The sequence below is a fragment of the Triticum aestivum genome, chromosome 1B (assembly GCF_018294505.1).
Source record: "Triticum aestivum cultivar Chinese Spring chromosome 1B, IWGSC CS RefSeq v2.1, whole genome shotgun sequence".
NCBI classification, from domain to species: domain Eukaryota; kingdom Viridiplantae; phylum Streptophyta; class Magnoliopsida; order Poales; family Poaceae; genus Triticum; species Triticum aestivum.
In genome coordinates this window covers 371118748-371138089 of record NC_057795.1, presented here as the reverse complement: position 1 = coordinate 371138089, position 19342 = coordinate 371118748, and the positions used below count along the sequence as shown (strand labels likewise).

The 19342-nt window shown below is 46.1% G+C and overlaps 2 protein-coding genes across 3 annotated transcripts; both read right to left on the bottom strand.

Moving 5' to 3' along the window:
- Positions 1-9474: 9474 nt before the first annotated feature.
- Positions 9475-14056, bottom strand: LOC123125033 (trihelix transcription factor GTL1). 2 transcript variants are annotated; one of them, XM_044545573.1, is made up of 3 exons: positions 13221-14051; positions 10862-12527; positions 9475-10736 (listed from the first exon to the last, which is right to left on the bottom strand). In XM_044545573.1, exons 1-3 carry the CDS (start codon positions 13613-13615, stop codon positions 10353-10355), a joined length of 2445 nt encoding a protein of 814 aa, XP_044401508.1. In that variant the 5' UTR covers positions 13616-14051; the 3' UTR covers positions 9475-10352. The 2 variants fall into 2 exon arrangements, with proteins under 2 accessions (XP_044401508.1, XP_044401515.1); XM_044545580.1 differs by having other exon boundaries at positions 10488-10732; positions 13221-14056.
- A 1954-nt stretch (positions 14057-16010) lies between these two features.
- On the bottom strand, positions 16011-18980 carry LOC123078610 (protein FAR1-RELATED SEQUENCE 6-like). The gene is made up of 2 exons (XM_044501176.1): positions 18681-18980; positions 16011-18316 (listed from the first exon to the last, which is right to left on the bottom strand). Exon 2 carries the CDS (start codon positions 18312-18314, stop codon positions 16011-16013), a length of 2304 nt encoding a protein of 767 aa, XP_044357111.1. The 5' UTR covers positions 18315-18316; positions 18681-18980.
- Between the last annotated feature and the right edge of the window lie 362 nt (positions 18981-19342).

Below are 19342 nucleotides of genomic sequence, written 5' to 3'. Positions count from 1 at the left end.
TCCACTAGATAATGTCATGTGTATCTTCTGAAATCTAAGGATGAGGCTTTGAACTATTTCAAGATCTATAAAGCTGAAGCGAAAAACCAACTTGATCGAAAGATCAAGAGGCTTAGGTCCGATCATGGTGGAGAGTATTTCTCAAATGAATTTGATTCCTTTTGTGCAGAACATGGTATAATCCATGAGAGGATGCCTCCCTATTCACCTCAGTCAAATGGGGTGGCCGAAAAAAAGAATCGTACTCTAACTGATTTGGTTAACACCATGTTAAACACATCGGGTCTCTCCAAGGCATGGTGGGGGGAGGCAATATTGATGGCATGTCATGTCCTAAACCGAGTTCCCATAAAGAACAAAGAGATTACTCCATTCGAGGAATGCGAGAAGAAAAGGTTAAAACTCTCTTATCTACGAACCTGGGGTTGTTTGGCGAAAGTCAATGTGCCAATTCCAAAGAAGCGCAAGCTAGACCAAAGACTGTGGATTGTGTTTTCCTGGGATATGCTTTTCATAGCATTGGTTATAGATTCTTGGTTGTAAAATCTGAGGTACCTGACATGCATGTCGGTACGATCATGGAGTCGAATGATGCAACTTTCTTTGAAGATATCTTTCCCATGAAGGATATGGCTACCTCATCTAATCAGGAGATGTCTAGTTCATCGAATCAGGAACCAGTTACAATTATTGAACTTGCCATTTCTATGGAACACTTTGAAAATCCCGCGGAGGAGAACTATGAAGCTCCTACTAGGAGCAAGAGACAGAGGACTGCAAAGTCCTTTGGTGATGATTTTGTTGTCTATCTAATATATGACACTCCCAGCTCTATTTCAGAGGCCTATGCATCTGAAGATGCTAACTATTGGAAGGAAGCGGCCCGTTGTGAGATGGATTTCATCTTGGCAAATGAAACTTGGGAGATAATTGATCGTCCTTATGGGTGCAAACCTATAGGGTGGAAATGGGTATTCAAGAAGAAACTTAGGCCTGCTGGTACTATTGATAAGTACATGGCACCGCTCGTGGCTAAGGGTTATACCCAAAAGGAAGGTGAAGACTTCTTTGATACTTACTCACCTGTGGCGCGACTGACCACTATTCGCGTACTACTTTCATTAGTTGCCTCACATGGTCTTTTCGTTCATCAAATGGATGTTAAGACTGCTTTCCTAAATGGAGAGTTGGAAGAGGAAATTTATATGGAACAACCAGATGGGTTTGTAGTAGATGGTCAGGAAGGAAAAGTGTGCAAGTTGTTGAAGTCTTTGTATGAACTTAAGCAAGAACCCAAGCAGTGTCATGAGAAGTTTGAAAGAACTTTAAAAGCCGCAGGCTTTGTTGTAAACAAAGCTGATAAATGTGTGTACTATCGCCATGGTGGGGGAGAGGGAGTTATCCTTTGCTTGTATGTTGATGACATACTGATTTTCGAAACAAATCTGAAGGTTATTAAGGAGGTCAAGGATTTCCTATCTCGTTGCTTTGAGATGAAGGATTTAGGAGTGGTTGATGTCATTCTGAACATCAAGTTGTTGAGAGATGATGATGGTGGGATTACATTGCTTCAATCTCACTATGTGGAAAAGATCTTGAGTCACTTTGGTTACAGTGACTGCAAGCCCTCTCCAACACCATATGATGCTAGTGTGTTGCTTCGAAAGAATCGAAGAGTTGCTAGAGACCAATTGAAATATTCTTAGATTATTGGCTCGGTTATGTATTTAACCAGTGCTACAAGACCTAACATCTCTTTTGCTGTTAGCAAACTGAGCCGGTTTGTCTCAAAACTAGGAGATGTGCATTGGATAGCTCTAGAGAAAGTGTTGCCTTATTTGAATGGCACTGTGAATTATGGAATTCACTACACTAGGCACCCAAAGGTGCTTGAAGGGTATAGTGGCTCAAACTGGATCTCAAATGCTAATGAGATAAAGGCCACGAGCGGATATGTATTCACTCATGGAGGTGGCGCTATTTCTTGAAAGTCTTGAAAGCAGACCATCTTAACGAGGTCAATAATGGAAGCAGAACTCACATCACTAGATACAACTACGGTCGAAGCAGATTGGCTTCGCCGTCTCTTGAATGAATTGCCGATTGTTGACAAACCTGTACCGGGTATCCTTATGAACTGCGACAATCAAACTGTGATCACGAAAGTGAGCAGCTCAAAGGATAACATGAAGTCATCAAGACACGTTCAGAGAAGGTTAAATCCTGTCAGGAAAATGAGAAACTCCGGAGTTATTGCATTGGATTATATCCAAACATCTAAAAATATGGCAGATCCTTTTACTAAGGGTCTATCACGTAATGTGATTGATAATGCATCGAGGGAGATGGGTATGAGACCCACAATATGAGTTGTTCACGGTGGTAACCTATTCTTTATGATCGGAGATCCCATGAATTAGATGTGAAAGACAAGTTATTGGTTAACTGAGAGGAGAGTAACCTTACTATTAATAATACCACTCCATGAAGATGCAATACTCTTCTAATCTGCATGGCAGGTTGATGTATATCTTAATATGTTCTAAGTGGCTCTTTTAAGCAGAGATGTTGTCCTGCAGAACATCTTTTGAAGAACACACCTATATGAGTCTGATTGTTAAACGTCGCAATCTATGAGACTATGGTTCTCTCTAGTAAACTCATGAAAGGTCTCGGAGTATGATGAATAAGCTCCACCCACGGCGAAGACCCACGGTAGCCCTGTATTGATCAAGGCTTTGTGTGAAGCTAGATTCGTAGAAAACTTGCAGTTCAAGGCCCAGTCCATTGTTCAAGTTGCTTACTAATGTAGCATAGAGTTTTAGGTGGAAGTTCGACTTAACAGTCTCCACTGCAGTACCGGTATATAATAGTGTTTTGGAACCAAAGGCAATTCTTGTGTGCCTCTGGGATCTGGTGGGGGATTGCTGGAATTTAGTCTATTTTAGGACAACCCAATAACTATTTCAGAAATTACTAATAAATCCTAGAGGCCCACTTAGCCCATTGATGCAAGGCAAGTGATACTACTAAAGTTTAGTCCCACATTGCTAGTTTAGTGGGAGTTGGACCTCCTTATAAGGGAGGTTCTTTCCCCACTTGTATGAGCATAAGAACAAGAGGGACATCCACACGCGCACCTCCTCCGTCGCCCGCCTCGCCACACCATGCCACGCCACACCTCGTCACGACGCGTCGCATCGCGGATTGCGGGAATGAGCCGAGCCGATGTCTAAATTTTTGCCATGCATGATGGGTATACCAAAAGGTCACATGGATGCTGAAAAGATTTTCTTTGCGATAGTGGAGTTTGAATGCGAACGGTGCAGCCCTTCGGCTGCTGGCTGTTCGCTTCGTCTCTGTCTCTTTGTTTCACCTTCCGCCGCTTCCCTCTCGTCTCTCTCTCCTGTGCCTATAAAAGGGAGGTCACTCCTCTCAGAGATACACACCAGAAGATTCTCTTCCTCTCGCCACAAAGTTCCTGAGCATTGCGCTGCTGCTATGATCTTCCCCATCCCGGCTTGCAGCGTGCACCGCAGGTCGGGACAGTAGGCCTCCGAAACCGCACCTCTTTGAGTCCTGTACGGGAGAAGGGTGATAAGGTTTTTGGGGAGCGCTCTACGCGACTACTGGTCGGTTCATCACGGACACCGACGACTACTTCCCGAACGACGACTTCTTCCCTGACGTCGACAGCCTCTTCGACGACATGGCTGGCGGGGATGTCGATCCCAAGTCCAGTGTTTCTGCTCCTGCTGCTGTCCCGTACGTGTTCTTGTTTTTCTTGTTAGAGGTCCTGTCACAGTTTCTTGTTCTAGTGTTTGCCCTAGATATATTTGTTTACAGTTCATATATGCAGATGCTATTTACCTTCTCTCTATCAGATCGCATGACTTGTTTTATCTCTACTATATTAGTCATGATTTATCTAGTATTTCTGTTAATAAAATTATTCGGTAAATTTCTCATATTTCCAACATGAGGGACTCTCGAGGATGCCGGCTCAACACCCGTGCCCGATTGAAAGACAGGTAGGGCACTAGGCAGGCAGTGAAACGAGGCGCACACGGATAAGACAGGGCGGATAACGCGCGCGAGCTTGAATGTCCCCAGGAGGCGGGTACTACAAGATCCTTTATAGAAGTAGTGAGATCTCTAAGATCCCTTATTTCTTATTGAGACATTCCACCGAGGCCCATCACTCCGATCGTGAACTTGTGAGTCGCGAGCGACACAGACTCCGACATCGAAGAACTCCGCTCTTTGGACTCTGGTCTCCCGCTGCCAGACGTGCATGCGCACGCGTGGCTAAACCACACAGTCGAGCACCTCGAGCCAGAGGCCAATCCACTCCACATTGTGTCGTCGCTCAACGTCGGCTCACCGGTCGACCTATCTCATGCTTGTCATCCTTTCAAAAATCTATGCTTCTTTTTTTTCTTTTGGAAATTCACTAACAAATTAAATGCACATAAGTAATCGCATAGTTCCATGCGTGCAAAGCACGCAACCCCTACTAGTATTAGTGGCCCCTGACTTTTAGTTTTGCCGCTAGCCCCAAACCTCAGGACCGGCCGTACAACTCTCCTACGCTTCCTAGGTGAGTACTCCCTCCGTCCGAAAAATTTTGTCATCAAAATAAATAAAAATATATGTGTCTAGAACTAATATACATCTAGATACATCCCTTTTTATTCATTTTGATAACAAGTATTTCCGGGCGGAGGTAGTACTATACTTCCAAAAAATGCTAGACATACAAAGATTTACAGGCTTTTACAGGCTCTTTCCATTTAACAAACAATCACAAACCCCCTCCCCCCCCCTCCCCCCCTTGATTTTCAGGAGGGTGGGCCGTCCCGCTCACTTGTTGGTCAATGGAAACTAACCCATCCTGTAAAAGCATGTAAACTGTTTGTACGTGTAGCATTGCCGCTATACTTCCCTCCATATATCATGAAACCCAGATGATAAGTCTATAAGATTTATACATGGTCAACAAAAAAAGATTTACACATGGACTACTTGGTTCATGGGCAAACATTCAACAGTTTAAAACAAGAGGAAAAAAACAAAACATTTTTTTGTGGGGACAAAATATTACATAATACTTTGAAATAAGACAAATAATGCTGAATTTCAAACCAACGACTGTGAGCGCGTGTATGGTATAAGGTCGGTTAAAAAAAAGAGAAAAAAAAACTCTGGTTTGTGGAATGGTGGTGCTAGTGGATGTGGATCCACGAGTTACCAGTATCTTGAGACATGCGCTTGAGCGCGAACGACAATCGTCCGTGCATGCTGGACATGAGGGTTGTTACTTTCCCGCCTGCTGACGTAGTGGCCCGATGCTCTCCATCATGTACCTAACCATCACACTAACAGAAATGGGCAAGCAGACAGATAATGCACTGCAGAGTGACATGAAGTGTTGCATGCATATACATGAGGAGGCATGTGATGATGCTTGCTGCACCAGGTAACTGCTAATAATCCATTAACCGCGCGACTGCACTTGGTACACTCCTCCTGGTGCATAACTTATCTGGCAAAATGCTTGTACTAGCTTTTGAATTATACTATCAGATTTCAGAGGTAAACACTGGTTGTAGAAAAAAAACAATTTCTTCTAATTGTTGATGTGTCTTCTGTACTACTCCCTTCGTCCCAAAATAAGTGTCCCAAGTTAATACAATTTTATACTAAAGTTAATATAAATTTGAGATACTTATTTTGGGGCGGAGGGAGTATATATTAACACGCCAAGGCATATAATTATCATCCTTTCTTTAAAAAATATTTATGGTTGAAATGAAGACCCAGAACTTGTTTACACTCATTTTAGAAAGAAAAAAAGGTGAAACAAAATATCCTGTGTAGCACCGGGTGTTGACCTAGCGAAGTTTCTTGAGGTTTTTCACTACTGTCCCACCCTCAGGTAACAGCGTCTCGTGAAGCGCGGAGTCACCGCACATGCTGCCGAGCATGAGAATTCATGCACCGTGCCTTTTCTTCCATCTTTCTCTTTTTTACCCTTTTACCCTGTACATTACGCATCGTTTACCTGGACAACATTTTGTAAAAACCTACTCTACTCTCACACACCAAAAGAATCTTCTGCAGCCGGCCGCTCTGCATCTACAGCTGCATCCGAGGGATTTTTTTTTCTGCGACGAGCTTGCCTTTGTCATTCACAACTGCTTAGTCTGTGCGTGCGGCCTTCCAAAAAAAAAAAACTTCTCAGTATGTGCGTACCTGCGTGCTGCAGTTAATTACTGTACCGAAGCAGGTAGTAGTAAGAAATTGTGTTTTTACTGAACTTTGAATGCCTCCGTGCAGTGCCTTTAACGTTGGATCGGCTAGCCTTTTCTTACCGCTGTAAAACTATGTGCATTGATGCATGTGTGTTACTACTAGTACTACTACTCAAACTGTTTGTAGAAAAGGTAAACCTCATGAACAAACACCATTTGTTGGCATGCAATTTAATTGGTCCTGTATAGCTGCTCACTGATGCATGAGTTTACTTTTTTTTTCTTTGGGCGCAGCATAGCACGTGTTATTTACTACTCACGTAGCATAGACAAGGTAAAAGATGCCGAGTAAATGCCAGTGGTGAAAAGAAGAAAAGGGAGCAAAACAAAAGGGTACAAGATTGCAGCGCGGGCTCCTCTGTGCATGCCAGAGTCCTAATTTCACACACCCTTTTTTTTCCCGGCCTTCCCATGTGCATCATTCAGCCTGCAGTGCAGCCAAAACAAAGTAGAGCCGGCCCTCCCTTCTCATGCCAATTGCCCAAGCCAAGGAAAGAGAGATGTTTTCCAAACCGAGTCCACTTCGTTTCTTCCCAGTAGTCAAAACATATAAGAATTCTCACCTTGTTTAAGCAAATATAACTAAATAAATAATTTTAAAAGGCAGTAGCAGTAGAAAAGGGATGCATGTGCGGTGCGCCCGTGGTGAGCGAGCGCCCGCTCCTCTACCTTCTCCCAACAATTAAACAGGAGGCATCAATCCCACAGCGCCCCTATCTTTCTAACTTCTTATGGCAGGGCACGCCACCCCACGCGCTTCAACCGTTTCTATACGGATCCCCAGCTGCTGCCGCCGCTGCCAGCCCTGACCCCGAACTAATTTTGTATGCTTGCCAAATGGATCAGTATTCTATAGACACCCTGGCGCTAACTCCGAGGCAGCCAAAAATAGGGCATCTCCACCACGCCCAAGTAGTACAAGTTTGAAGCGCCACCGGAGTGTATCAAGTGTGTGATTTGGTGAGGATTCTTCTCTAGAGTGTGTTTCCACCGCAATGTTAGAATTGGTCACAGAGATCCCCAATCCGAATTTGAAATCATTTTGAAGCAAAAACATATTTCAAATAGGCGGCATTTTTGCTGAGTTCGTAACTCCGCCCCACCAATTAAAGATACTACTCATGGGTGTAATAAAAAAAATTATATCTCTCCATTGGTGGCAATTCTTTTGCCCTAACGAAAAACTCTTCAAACAAAGACATGTACCCTCGTAGCCTTTAAATATCCAGGTTACGTCTGTAGTCATGTATTGCTGTCGTCGATCAATTTTTTTTAGCTATGGTACGCCTTTGGCGTACCCTCGATTTTTTTTTCATGATAGATGGTTGATACATAATAAAGTTGGTTGTGTGTGCATCGCAATGATGCAGAGGTAGGAGGTCACCTCCTTTTCCACACAAAAAACCCACCCTCACCTCCAATCCTTTGTCTTTCTCCTCAAAATTCATGCATGCTTCTTGGAGTGGGCAAGCCGAACCAACAATGAAGGTTGTGTGAATCTTGATTTTATTGTGTGATTCTACAAGATCCAAATTAATTTGACTAGTGCTATGATTTTGTATAGCTTTGTTCTACGATTCTAGCAAGTAGAATTTATCATTTTACAACCCTAACAATTGTATTCCTATGATTTGTGATATTGCCAAAGAGTTCAGCTTTAAAACCTCATATTTTAACAACTTTGGCAGCGATTCTAAGTCCCGCAAGAGGGAGAATTGAGTTTACAATGGTGGACAATGACACAAAAAAGGAATGGACTTGTCAATGTAGCAAACAATTCCATTCCCGGCTCCTAGAAGGCCATAGACATACTTGTGACAAACCCACCATTAGAAATTCGAGGCGTGATCAATTATCTTAGGACAGGCAATCACAACACTACACCGATATTTGTTAATGAGGGTTGGCAATCTCACCTACTCCACAAGAGGGATGAAATGGACGCTCCTCCGCATGTAGTACTAAATCGACACCGTATAATCGCTTGATGGTTTGTGTCTAACCTACTACATCACATGACTCCAGTTGTAACGGTTGTCAAGAAAATAGCAATGGAGCTCATGAGTCATGACTAATAGTGCAAGTTCAAGGTACACATGAAGGTTCATGGCTGGAGGCTTCAAGATGGCGAGGATATATTTGCAAAGTTGTTATATGGGTTGAATACGTGTGTGTATATGTCGAGCAATAACAGGACTTGTAATTAGTTGAGGGCTAGGTGTTTGATTCAAACACTTGTAGCTCGGGACTATTATATACAAATGACTAGACATAAGCTGATAGGCTAGACACATACACACACATATTCCATACATATTTCAACACCTACCAATGATCGAGTAAGAATGCTACCACTGATGGCATGGGTAGCTTCTCCTAGGGGTGGCAGTGGCCATGGCCTCAGTTGTGTTGGTGGCTGCAGCAGACTCAACACCTTTTTGCCACATATTGTTCTTTTATATATCTTACTACTAACAACTTCTTTGTGTCTTGTAGCATAATTTGTACCTTAATACTTGCCATTGGACTATAATGTTCGTTCTCTTCTTCCCTCTAACCCCTAAACTGGTGTGTTGCAATGTATTGAATTAGGTCGAGCAAATCATTGAATCCTTCTTTTTCACACCATTGATGGTTTAAGTAGAATTATTAATTTCATATTCTAATATGGAATCCATAAACGTGACAGGAGCGCAAGGCCGCTCATGTATTCCATAGATTGTAGAATAACAACGGAGTTATACTTAGGTGTTGAATAACAATGCAAGACTGCTCATGTATGTTTTTTTATCTTAGGTGATTGTAATATCACAATCGTTTCTAGCTTGCTTACGGTACATATTTGTAGCTGTACAGAAACTATTTGTGTGACTCCTCTTTCTATTACATTTCATATAGTATGGTAATGTAGGTTTGCATGCATGTGAGAACTACTACATCATAAGGGTTCGTACTAACCATGGCATTGTAGTCATAATATTTGGAAGAGAGATCCTTGTGGGATCTAAAACCAGAATAAGCATACAATAATTTAGGCATGAGATCTAGAGTATAATCAGAGGTGAACATGTAACTTTATCCTGCATCTGCCTCTAGCCATTAAAATACAGAAAACACAGTAGGCATATGCAGTGATGGAGTTCATATATACTCAGAAGAATGCCGGTGCAAGAACAGCAAGAATATAGGATATAGTATGTCACAAGTATACATTGTAATAGTTCAGTAAAAACAGTTGGTAAGAAGAAGAAAAACTCCGTAATACATAATGGACAATTTCGGTAATTTTGAAGAAAAAAATATAGAAAGATCAAAAGGAAAAAAAAACCGCATATGCTCCAGCACCTTTCTTCCTCATGGCCTACAGGCCTGTACCGTCGATCCTTTTTCATTTTTCCCCGTTCCATTGCAGCCCGTACAGTACCACACTGTAGGGCAGTAGCCGTATGCACCAAATTGATGAAAGTAACAATCACACGCTCTTGTCTTCATTTTAACCGCGAGCGAGCTGGATCGATCTTATTACCGGGGTTCTTTACCACCCCGATGTAGTAGTAATTAACCTCTCAGTGAAGCCCTCCGGCAAGAAGGGCTCTTATTGATCACCACGACAAATCAATATAAATAACCAGACCACCATTTTTTTACTGTAACACTGTAATTAACACAGCAACGAATCAAGAAACGGATGCAGCGGCCAGTAGCTTGTATCTTGAACGGGAAATGGAGAGGGAAGGTGTATATCGGAGTAGCAACGTCGACGATGCGCGTGCATATGCATGCATGCAGGCTGACATGGACATGTCGTCGTTGCTACGTGCATGTGCATATGAGGGGTGCTGGAGCTTGGTGGAGGAGGAGAGGGCTCTTGAGCTTTAGGTTTGGAGGTGCCGAGATATATGGACGGGGATGGAAGATGCGACAGGTAGGTAGATACAAATGGTACAAGAAAGAGAGAAAGAGAAGGTAGAAAGCCACCGATGGAATTGATTGGGGGGTATGGGGAGAGAGAGCTAGTCACCGGGGTGATGGGTGGATCTACTGGACCATGCCCAGGAACGATCCGGCTGTCGTCGTTGCAGCCGCCGGCGCGCTGGGAGCGGCAGCGCCAGGCGGGTTGCCGCCGCCGGACGAGGTGGCGTTCGGCCTGACAACGTTGTGGTGGTGCTGTTGATGCTGATTCTGATGTTGTTGCTGCCCCTGGAACTGGATCTTGTACTGCGTTTTGTTGCCGTCGAGGTCGTCCTCCTCGTCCTCGTCCTCGTAGTCGTCCTCGTCCTCGTCGTCCTCGTCCATGTTGTCGCTCTCGGCGCCGCCGCCGCCCGTACGGTTGTAGCTGTTGATCGCCGCCTGCTGCGCCGCCTGCGGCTGCGGCTGTGGCTGCCTCTGCTCCATCGTCGTCTCCTTCATAATGCCTTCTGGCTTTAAATGCGCAGTGTTATGCAATCAGCATTGGATCACGGAAGAAACGAACAGCAGGGTACCACATGTACGCGCCAAATGGCTATGGCCACATCCAGAATGCACATATTTTCGAGCTTAATTACCTTTTTCGCCGCCGCGTCGCCGCCTGCTTCGCTGAAGACGAACCTGCTGCCGCCGTTGCTCGCCGCCAGCCTTTGCACTCCCCCGGAGACTCCTGCCGACACGCCGCCGCCATTACCGTTCCCGTTCCCGGCGTTGCTAGCGTCGTTCTTGGCCACAGGTGGCTGCTGTGGAGCCGTCTGCGAGATCGGCGCCGCGACGGTGAACGCCTCGATGCGCTCCTGGGGAGCTGCATTGGCGTGCACTGCGGGCGGCGGCAAAGCCAGTGCGCCGCCGGCGCCGGAGGGGGAGCCGAGCGCCGCCTTGTTGCGGTAGAGCGCCTCGAGCTGGTGGAAGTAGGGGCACGTCTTGGAGTCCTCGGGCCGCTTCTTGTTGCTCTCCTTCACCTTCTTGAAGTACTTGTTGATGTTCTCCCACTTCTCCTTGCACCGCTTGGAGCTCCGGTTGTAGCCCATCCGCCGCATGCCGGCGGAGATCTCTTCCCAGAGCGGTCCCTTGGGCCCGGCCTCTTGGTACCTCATGTCCAGGTTGCTCCGCAGTTGGATCAGCGCGTGCACCTCCGCCTTGGGCCACCGCGACGATGCCGGTCCGCTGCCGCCACCGGACCCGTCGTACCCCGACGAGTCGTGCGGAGCTTCGGAGGGGGGCGCCACGACGATGTCCATGCAGCTTGAATTTACGACCGGCGCTTGCTGCTGTAGCTGTGGCGTCGCTGGAGCCGGCGACTTGTGCGGCTGCGGCGTCACGGGCGGCATTGTTGGCGGCTTCTGCTGCCGTGGCGAGGGTTGAGGTTGAGGCGGCGAGTGCGTGGCAGGTGGCTGCGAAGACGGCGGTCGTGGATGAACTGGCGCGGCGGAGTATGCTATGGGCGTGGCGTGAGGCTGCGAAGGCGGCGGCGGTGGCATGAATGTAATGGCCTGAGCGGCGATGGACGGCATGGGGATGGTCTGCCCGGTGATCTTCTGTATGAAGGAGAGCACAGCGGCGTCGCGGGTAGCAGCCATGGCGCGCTCCTGCCCGAGGATCTCCTGCTCGCGCGCCAGGCGCGCCATCTCCTGCCTCCGCCACGCCTCCTCGCGGATCATGCGGTCCTGCTCCCGCTTCTCGATGGCCTCCAGGAACCGCTGCTGCATCGCCTCCTGACGCTCCATCACCTGCTTCATCAGCCCCTCGAAGAACCTCATCATCTTGCCGCTCCCGGCGTCGCCGCCAGAACCAGCCGCGGCGCCACCTTCCGACGTCCTCTTCCTCTTCCCTCGCTCGTCCGCGCCGCCGCCCATGTCGTCGGTGCCCTCGTTGTCGGAGTCGTCCTCGTCCGAGTACTCCTCCGTGTTGGACGTTGAGAAGCTCAAGTTGCCCACCACCACCGGCGTCGGCAGGCCAGCCGTAGCGGCGGCCGCGGCACCAACAGGCGGCGGCTCGGCGAGGGGGCGTACGGCCGTGGGGACCACCACCCCAGGCACTCCAACGGCTGTCGCTGGCGGCGGGGCCGATGCCGTCGGAGCCGCCGTGCTTTGCATCGCCTCGAGCTGTCGGAAGAAGCGGTACGTCTTGCCGTCGTTGCGGCCGGCGCGGCTGTCCTTGGTGCGCTTGTAGTACTTGTGAACGTTCTCGAACTTCTCCTTGCACTTCTTAGCGTTCCGCCTGTACCCCTCCTCGGCCAGCTTCCTGCCAACCACCACCAACACCAATCATCATGAGCATCAACAGCACAAAAGAAAAGAACCTCGTCAATGGAGCTCTACGCTACAACCACAATCGCGCACATATATACGAACTCACACATCATGCAAGTAAACCGTAACCCTCACACAAAAGCTGCATGCATGTACTGGTAGAATTTTACTCGATTTGGGCACCCAAATGCAAAAGATAAAGAAAGGCATATGCATACATGCAGCACTACTAGCAAGAATGGCAAATCCCAAGAAGAATGCAAAATAGATTAAATCGGGAATCAAAATCCAGCTTTTGTTTGCAGAAATTCAGAGGGCCAGAGTAAAAGACAGCTTCTCTGGGATTGATGCCCCCGGCCGGATCTGAAGCTTACTAGTACCTCTCATGTCGAAGAGATGGTTGGACAAAAAAAAATCAGGGAAAGGTGGGGAAGGAGAGCGATATGATTTTAAAATGGAAAAAAAGTCACTGTGCTCGTGAAGCATAGTTAAGGCAAAAGTGTAAAAAGAAGTGTTTTTTAGCCGGTAATTAAACAGCCACGGCTGACGGAAATCACACCACGCCGCCGCCGAGATTTCATGCGGCATTACGCCGAAGACAATTTCCGGCCTCCAGGGGCGGCGATGCCGGCGACGGCGTGCGCAATTGCCTGGCGGAGGTCAATTCGAGTGGGTTGTAATTTACCTGGAGACCTCTTCCCAGAGTGGGCCCTTGAGGGTGGCGTCCCGGAAGGCGGCGTCCATGTCCGACCGGATCTTGAGCAGCGCCAGGGTCTCCTGCCGCGGCCACCGGTTTCCTCCAGCGCCGCCGCCCAAACCTTCCTCGCCGGCCGCGAGCGCCTCTTCGTCGAAGGCCACAGCGCCGGCACCTGCTAGCTCGTTGTTGAGCTGCTGCTGCTGCGGCGGCGGCGGCCCAGGCGCCGGCGGGCGGCTGCTGATGGGCGAGGGCGCCTCGGCCATCGAGATCCGCTGCTGGCCGGTGGTCCTGGACGGCGAGAATGGCGGCATCTCTGGGGTATGCAGGCCGAACTGCTGCCCCCGGCCTCCACCCTGATGCTGCGGTTGCTGCTGCTGCTGCATGCTAGTACACACTGGGTGCACGTCGCCGGCAAAGCGTTACCACAGGGGCATAGGGAATGGTGGTGATGGAATGATCAGTACATGAGAGGGAAGTGAAAAAGATGGGAGGCCAGGACAACCAGAAAGAGCACAGAGAGAGAAGGAGAGCGGGGGAAAAGGGAAAGAAACAGAGATGAGGTGGTAGGCAGGTCAGGGATGAAGAAGAAGAACAAGAGGAATAGAGGAGCTCTAGTACAGGAAGGAAGCCTGGCACAAGAAAAAATACCCCTGCAAGGGAGAGGGGAGGAGGAAGAAGAGAGAGGAAAAAAGAATTAAGATACCTTCAGTAAGCCTGCAATAAATAATAGGGTGGATTGGAGGAGAGAGAGAGGGGATGAGAATATGATAGCTGTGAAGGAGAGAGAGAAAGAGAGGGAGGGGGGTTGAGAGGGAAGTGAAATGTTGAGTACAGCGAGAGGAGAGAGGGCGGTTTGTTGTGTGCAGACGATGATGAGGGGGATGATGCAATAATGCTACACGTACAGGAGATTACGGGCGTTTTACAGGCTGACTAGGAGTCCGTCCGACGTGGCTGCGAGGGTGCGAGCGCGCGCTGAACTGAAAAGGAAAAGATAAAATAAAAAAAAAATCCCGGCGGTTTCCTTTCTCTCCCAAGCGACGACCGGCTCGCCCAGATCGGCCAAGCTATCTGCTCCAGTTCCCCTCATGGCTGTGTGGATGCGATCTCTTTCGACGCGTCAGGATGTGCTACCTTCAGGCGGCGAGGCGACTTCCTCCTCGTTGGATGCCCCATGGCTGCCTCCTCCGATGCGTCGAGGCGATCCCCTGCTTGTCGGCAGTGTCAGGACCGGTTCCTCCAGGGCGACCAGGCGATCCCCTGCTCGTCGGCAGCGTGACGGCCGGCTCCTTCAGAGAGGCGAGGCGGCCTCGTCGTATAGACGCTGGAAGCGCCGTGGGCGAGCCCCGTGGAGCCCTGGGCGGCGTACATGCTAGTCGTACGGCGGCTGACGATGCTGATCGACCTGCTCCTGAGCATGCAGGGCAGCGTCGACGTTCTCATCCCCCCCGCAGCTGGACCAGATGGACGAGCTAAAGTGCCAAACTGGTAGCTCTGAATTTTGCTTCAGTTTTGCTTCCTGCTAATCTGAATTTAGGGGAAGCTCTGAATTTTGTGCAAGGACTGAATTTTGTTATGTTTTGCAGGGAGAGGAATAGACACTCTAGCAGCAGTGGTATTCTCTATGCAATCAATTCGGTGAAACATTTAGTGTTGTTTCACCGAATCAAAAGAGACCAAAATCAGACCACATATGATTGCAGATTATGCGTGTGTATGTGGAGAAGATGACTGGAGTGTGCAAGTTCCATACAGAATTGCTCGCTTAGTTGGTGTTGATTGTAACGTGTACTTTTCATTATATGATTTTGTGTGGTTGTAAAATCAGACCTTATGAATTAGATCAATATACAAGGTTGTTTGTTTCTTGAAAAATTGATGGATGGTAAATCCTGTGTGACGTATAAGTTGTGATCATAATGTTCCAACTAGAATTATGAATAAGAAATCTGTCCTGATGGAAACATCCTTGTTCTATTGCAAATGTGTGAGACAGAAAACTCTCATTCATGAGAATTAGCTAGCGGCAATGCGCACGTACACATATCCAAGGAAAATTGCAAAAGTATAACAATCTCATAAAGCAAATCTGGTACTTTAGGGAAAAATCCTGATGACAAAATATAAATTTGGTGCCCGGGTGTCTTTCAGCTATTACATTAAAGTTGCCAAGTGCATAGAAAGTACTACATCCAACCACTTGAAATGACATAAATCTTGTCTAACTCTGATCCACCGTATTGTTCCGCCCTCCAATTCCATCAAAGTGCAACTCAGCAGAACTGGGCACTACAGTCGATCCTTGCTGAACTTGAAACAACATACTTGTATATTCTCCTAGGATTGGAGGCATAACCATTGTCGATAAACCTCCAAATGATACCGTAGTCGATTCTTGGGGTACATTTATGTTGCCAGCGATAATGCCCAAGTCAAATGATTCCTGTCCAAAGAAGGTGATAAAATGACATTGCTGCTCAAGTGTTTACTAGAAATAAAAGGATGAGAAATAAAGATACCTGAGCTGTGATACTACAAGCCTGGCCATCCAAATAAACATCTTGTTGACTCTGTTTTAGATTGCAAGAAGTCAGTAAAATACATGAAAAAATATTGCTAAACAGCCGGGAGCAAGAATTAGATACCATATGTTCTATAGCATTTTGTTGTAGAATATCATCCTCTGAGGTTTTTCTTTTTTTGCTGGACCTTTTATTTTTCATATTCAAGGAGCGAGCCTGAAACAAATACAATTTTACTGAGCTCACAAGTGTGAATTTAGGTCTTCTTTTTCACAACTGAAAAATGTAATATTCGAAATGATACCTCTTTTTCAGCTTCCTTCTTCTCCTTTATTGCAGCCTTTTTCTTCTCCATTTGTTCTTTTTTCTTCTTCTTTTCGTTTGCTTGGCGAATAAGCTTATCAACCTTAGATTCTTTTCTCACCGAAGGAGGGCGTCCAGCACATCTAACAGCTATTGGACTCAGTATAGTTTTACCTGTTGCCTTCCCATTGGAAGGTGAATCTTCCTGTGTACCAACCTTATCATTGTTATTTTCAGAACTTGAGTTGCTGCTGTACTTAATTTTCAAGGTGCGAAGATCTTCGATCAAGGAATTGTGTGCATCATCCGACATGGCACCTATCTCTGCAACTGGGTAGAAAGAATTGCACAAGCTATCAAAGCGTTTGGCAATAGGACTGTCTTCCATCCCCCCGTATGTGCATCTGATAAAGTTATGTTTTCTTTTCACATTTTTTTTCCACCGAGCAAGGATGTATTGTGGAGGAACCTCCTTGATTTTCTTTTGAGTAAGCACACACAACACATGCCTACAGAGAATACCTCTGAACTCAAAGCGGCGACATGAACACTTAACTTCGAACTCTTCCTCATTGAAATATACATGGTACAGAATATCCTTTCTCCATCCTTTTTCTTCGTCAATTAGCACATCCTCGGTTATTTCATATGTTTCTATTGCCCCTTCTTTTTGTATAAACTTCCGATCACAATACATAATATCTGTTAGCTCTTCTTGAAATTCTTTGAACTTTGAATTTGTATAGATTGACTGAAATTGCTTCTCAATGTCAAAGCGTGTGATACAAGGTATGGTTGAATTGAAAGAATTGAAATCAGCAACATTCTCCTTCTCAACTTTATCACGAAGAGCATTCTCATATTGGCTAACAAAATGCTTCAATGTAGTTTTTGCATTAACATATCCATCAAAGAAGGCATTCATACTCTCACTACGTTGTGTAGTAGACATACCTGCCCAAAAGGCATCTTTCACAAATGCTGGAACCCAACGGTGTCGATAGTTGTAAAGCCCTTTAAGCCATTCATTATCACCAAGATCATACTTCTCAATCATATGCATCCAAGCAACTTCAAACTCTGCAACTGTTAATGAATCATAGACCGCATTGCCAACAGCAACCTTGATGCGATCATATTCATCATACCCACCTAGCTTCTCGGGTATCTTTTTCATTATGTGCCACAAGCACCATCTGTATCGAGATTCCGGAAAAACTACTTCCACACCATTCTGAATTGCTTTTGCTTGATCCGTGACAATTGCTTTTGGTTGACGATTTGACATACATGTGAGCCATGCTTGAAATAACCAAACAAATGTTCCAGTATCTTCATTTGATAATAAAGCACATCCTAGCAAAACTGATTGGCCATGATGATTCACTCCGACAAAACAAGCAAACGGCATATCATATTTGTTCATCAAATATGTCGTATCAAAAGTAATGACATCATGAAAAGAGTCATACACTGCCCTACTTCTGGCATCAGCCCAAAATACATTCCTAAGTCGGGATTCATCATCAACATCCATTACACTAAAAAAGTTTGGGTTGTCGGATTGCATTTTAATAAAGTAGTCACGAACCGCTTCAGCATCACCACTGCCAAGTTTCAGCCTCCTTATTTTCTCTAGAAAATTACGAGAATCTTTCTCACCAAAAGTTAGGTTATGATGACCATCTGCTGCCACAACAAAAGAATTGAAGTTCTTGTTTACCCGAATTCCGGCTCTGTCATTCAACTCAAGCTTTCGCTTAACATGGTAGTCTAACCTTTTGTTGCATCTAAATAACCGAGATTTTAGTGGACTTAATGCATGATTATGATCCAATATGACCTTCGAAAGGTACAACTTCCCATCAGGACCACGAGTAACATTAATTTTAGCTTTGCATCCTAACCCGGCTGATGGATTTGGCTTCAACATATTTCTTGAGTTGGACTGAGTCTTACCATGACGGCTGCAGGAAAGTGTAAGGTACCTCAATTGTCCATTATCATCACTGTTTGAACTTCTTCTCGTCACACCAAAGCCTTTTGCTTTAGCATACTGGGTATAATACTCTCGCACCTCATTCTCATTACCAAAGGTCATCCCCAGTTCAGGATCTCCAAGTGACACATCTGGTTGGGCTTCACCAAGGTCATGTTCAACTTCCACATTGCTTTTCTTCTGCTGCTTAATGCCATCATCGTCGCTTGAAATAGACATGTCACTTGATTCTTGAACAATACAAGTTCCATCATCCATTCCTACAAGCCATGAAATTTTTAATCATTCTCGTACAAAGGCAACATAACTAAACTGAATGGTAACAAATTGACCTAAAAATTGACATGTTAAATTATTTTGAAAAGGTTGTGTTGAACATTACCAGATGCATATACTTAGAAACAAACATAACATTGTGTGCCGAGGTGATGTGATGTGCTACATGCAAACAGATGAAAGATTAATAACTAATCATTTGTAGCTAACTTCAGGGCTTCATCAAGGCGGAAAACTCAGGTACACAGCTTTGATCTACAGATGGATAAATCAAGTATATATGCTGCAGTATCACCAGTCAGACTATCCAAATCGTAACTTCATGGCCTTCAGTATACATAGGATTACCTGCTAATGCCGATGTGACGGAGCATGCGACGCCGACGGCTTGAAAAGATCGGCCGAGCAAGCAGCAATGTGCCCTTGGCGGCGCGAGACGGCCGTGGTCGTTCGAGGCGAACGCGATCGGCAAATTGAGCCGCTGTTCTGTTTTTCCAGTAGCGTAAACATCGGCACGTCCTCCTTTTTCGTTATTTCCTGCCGTTCTGTTTTTTTTTTACTTTGCGTAAACAGCGGCATGTTCTCCTTTTTCCTTTATTTCCCCGCAGCTCAGCCACGTCGGACGGACTCCTAGTCAGCCTGTAAAACGCCCGTAATCTCCTGTACGTGTAGCATTATTGATCCACGACGTGCTGGCTGCGACGATACGTTTTTTACGGCTCTGAAGCTGACCTGCGATCAGCTAGCCTAGCTAGGGGCTAGCTAGTCCGTCTCTCTATCATGAAGCAATCTATTCATCAAATTACACGATTGAGAGGGGCCGGCCAGTAAGAAGAGATTAACTGGTGATCCGAATGCTTTCTGATCACATGGAGCGGAAAGTCCTGGCTTGCTTACACCTACAAATTTCCATTAAGAAAACTGTTGTTTACTTGCGGAAGGAAGGAAGCAAAGCGTGCGGGAAGTGGAGCGCTTTACGGTGCATTGTCAACAATTAGCATCTAGCAGCA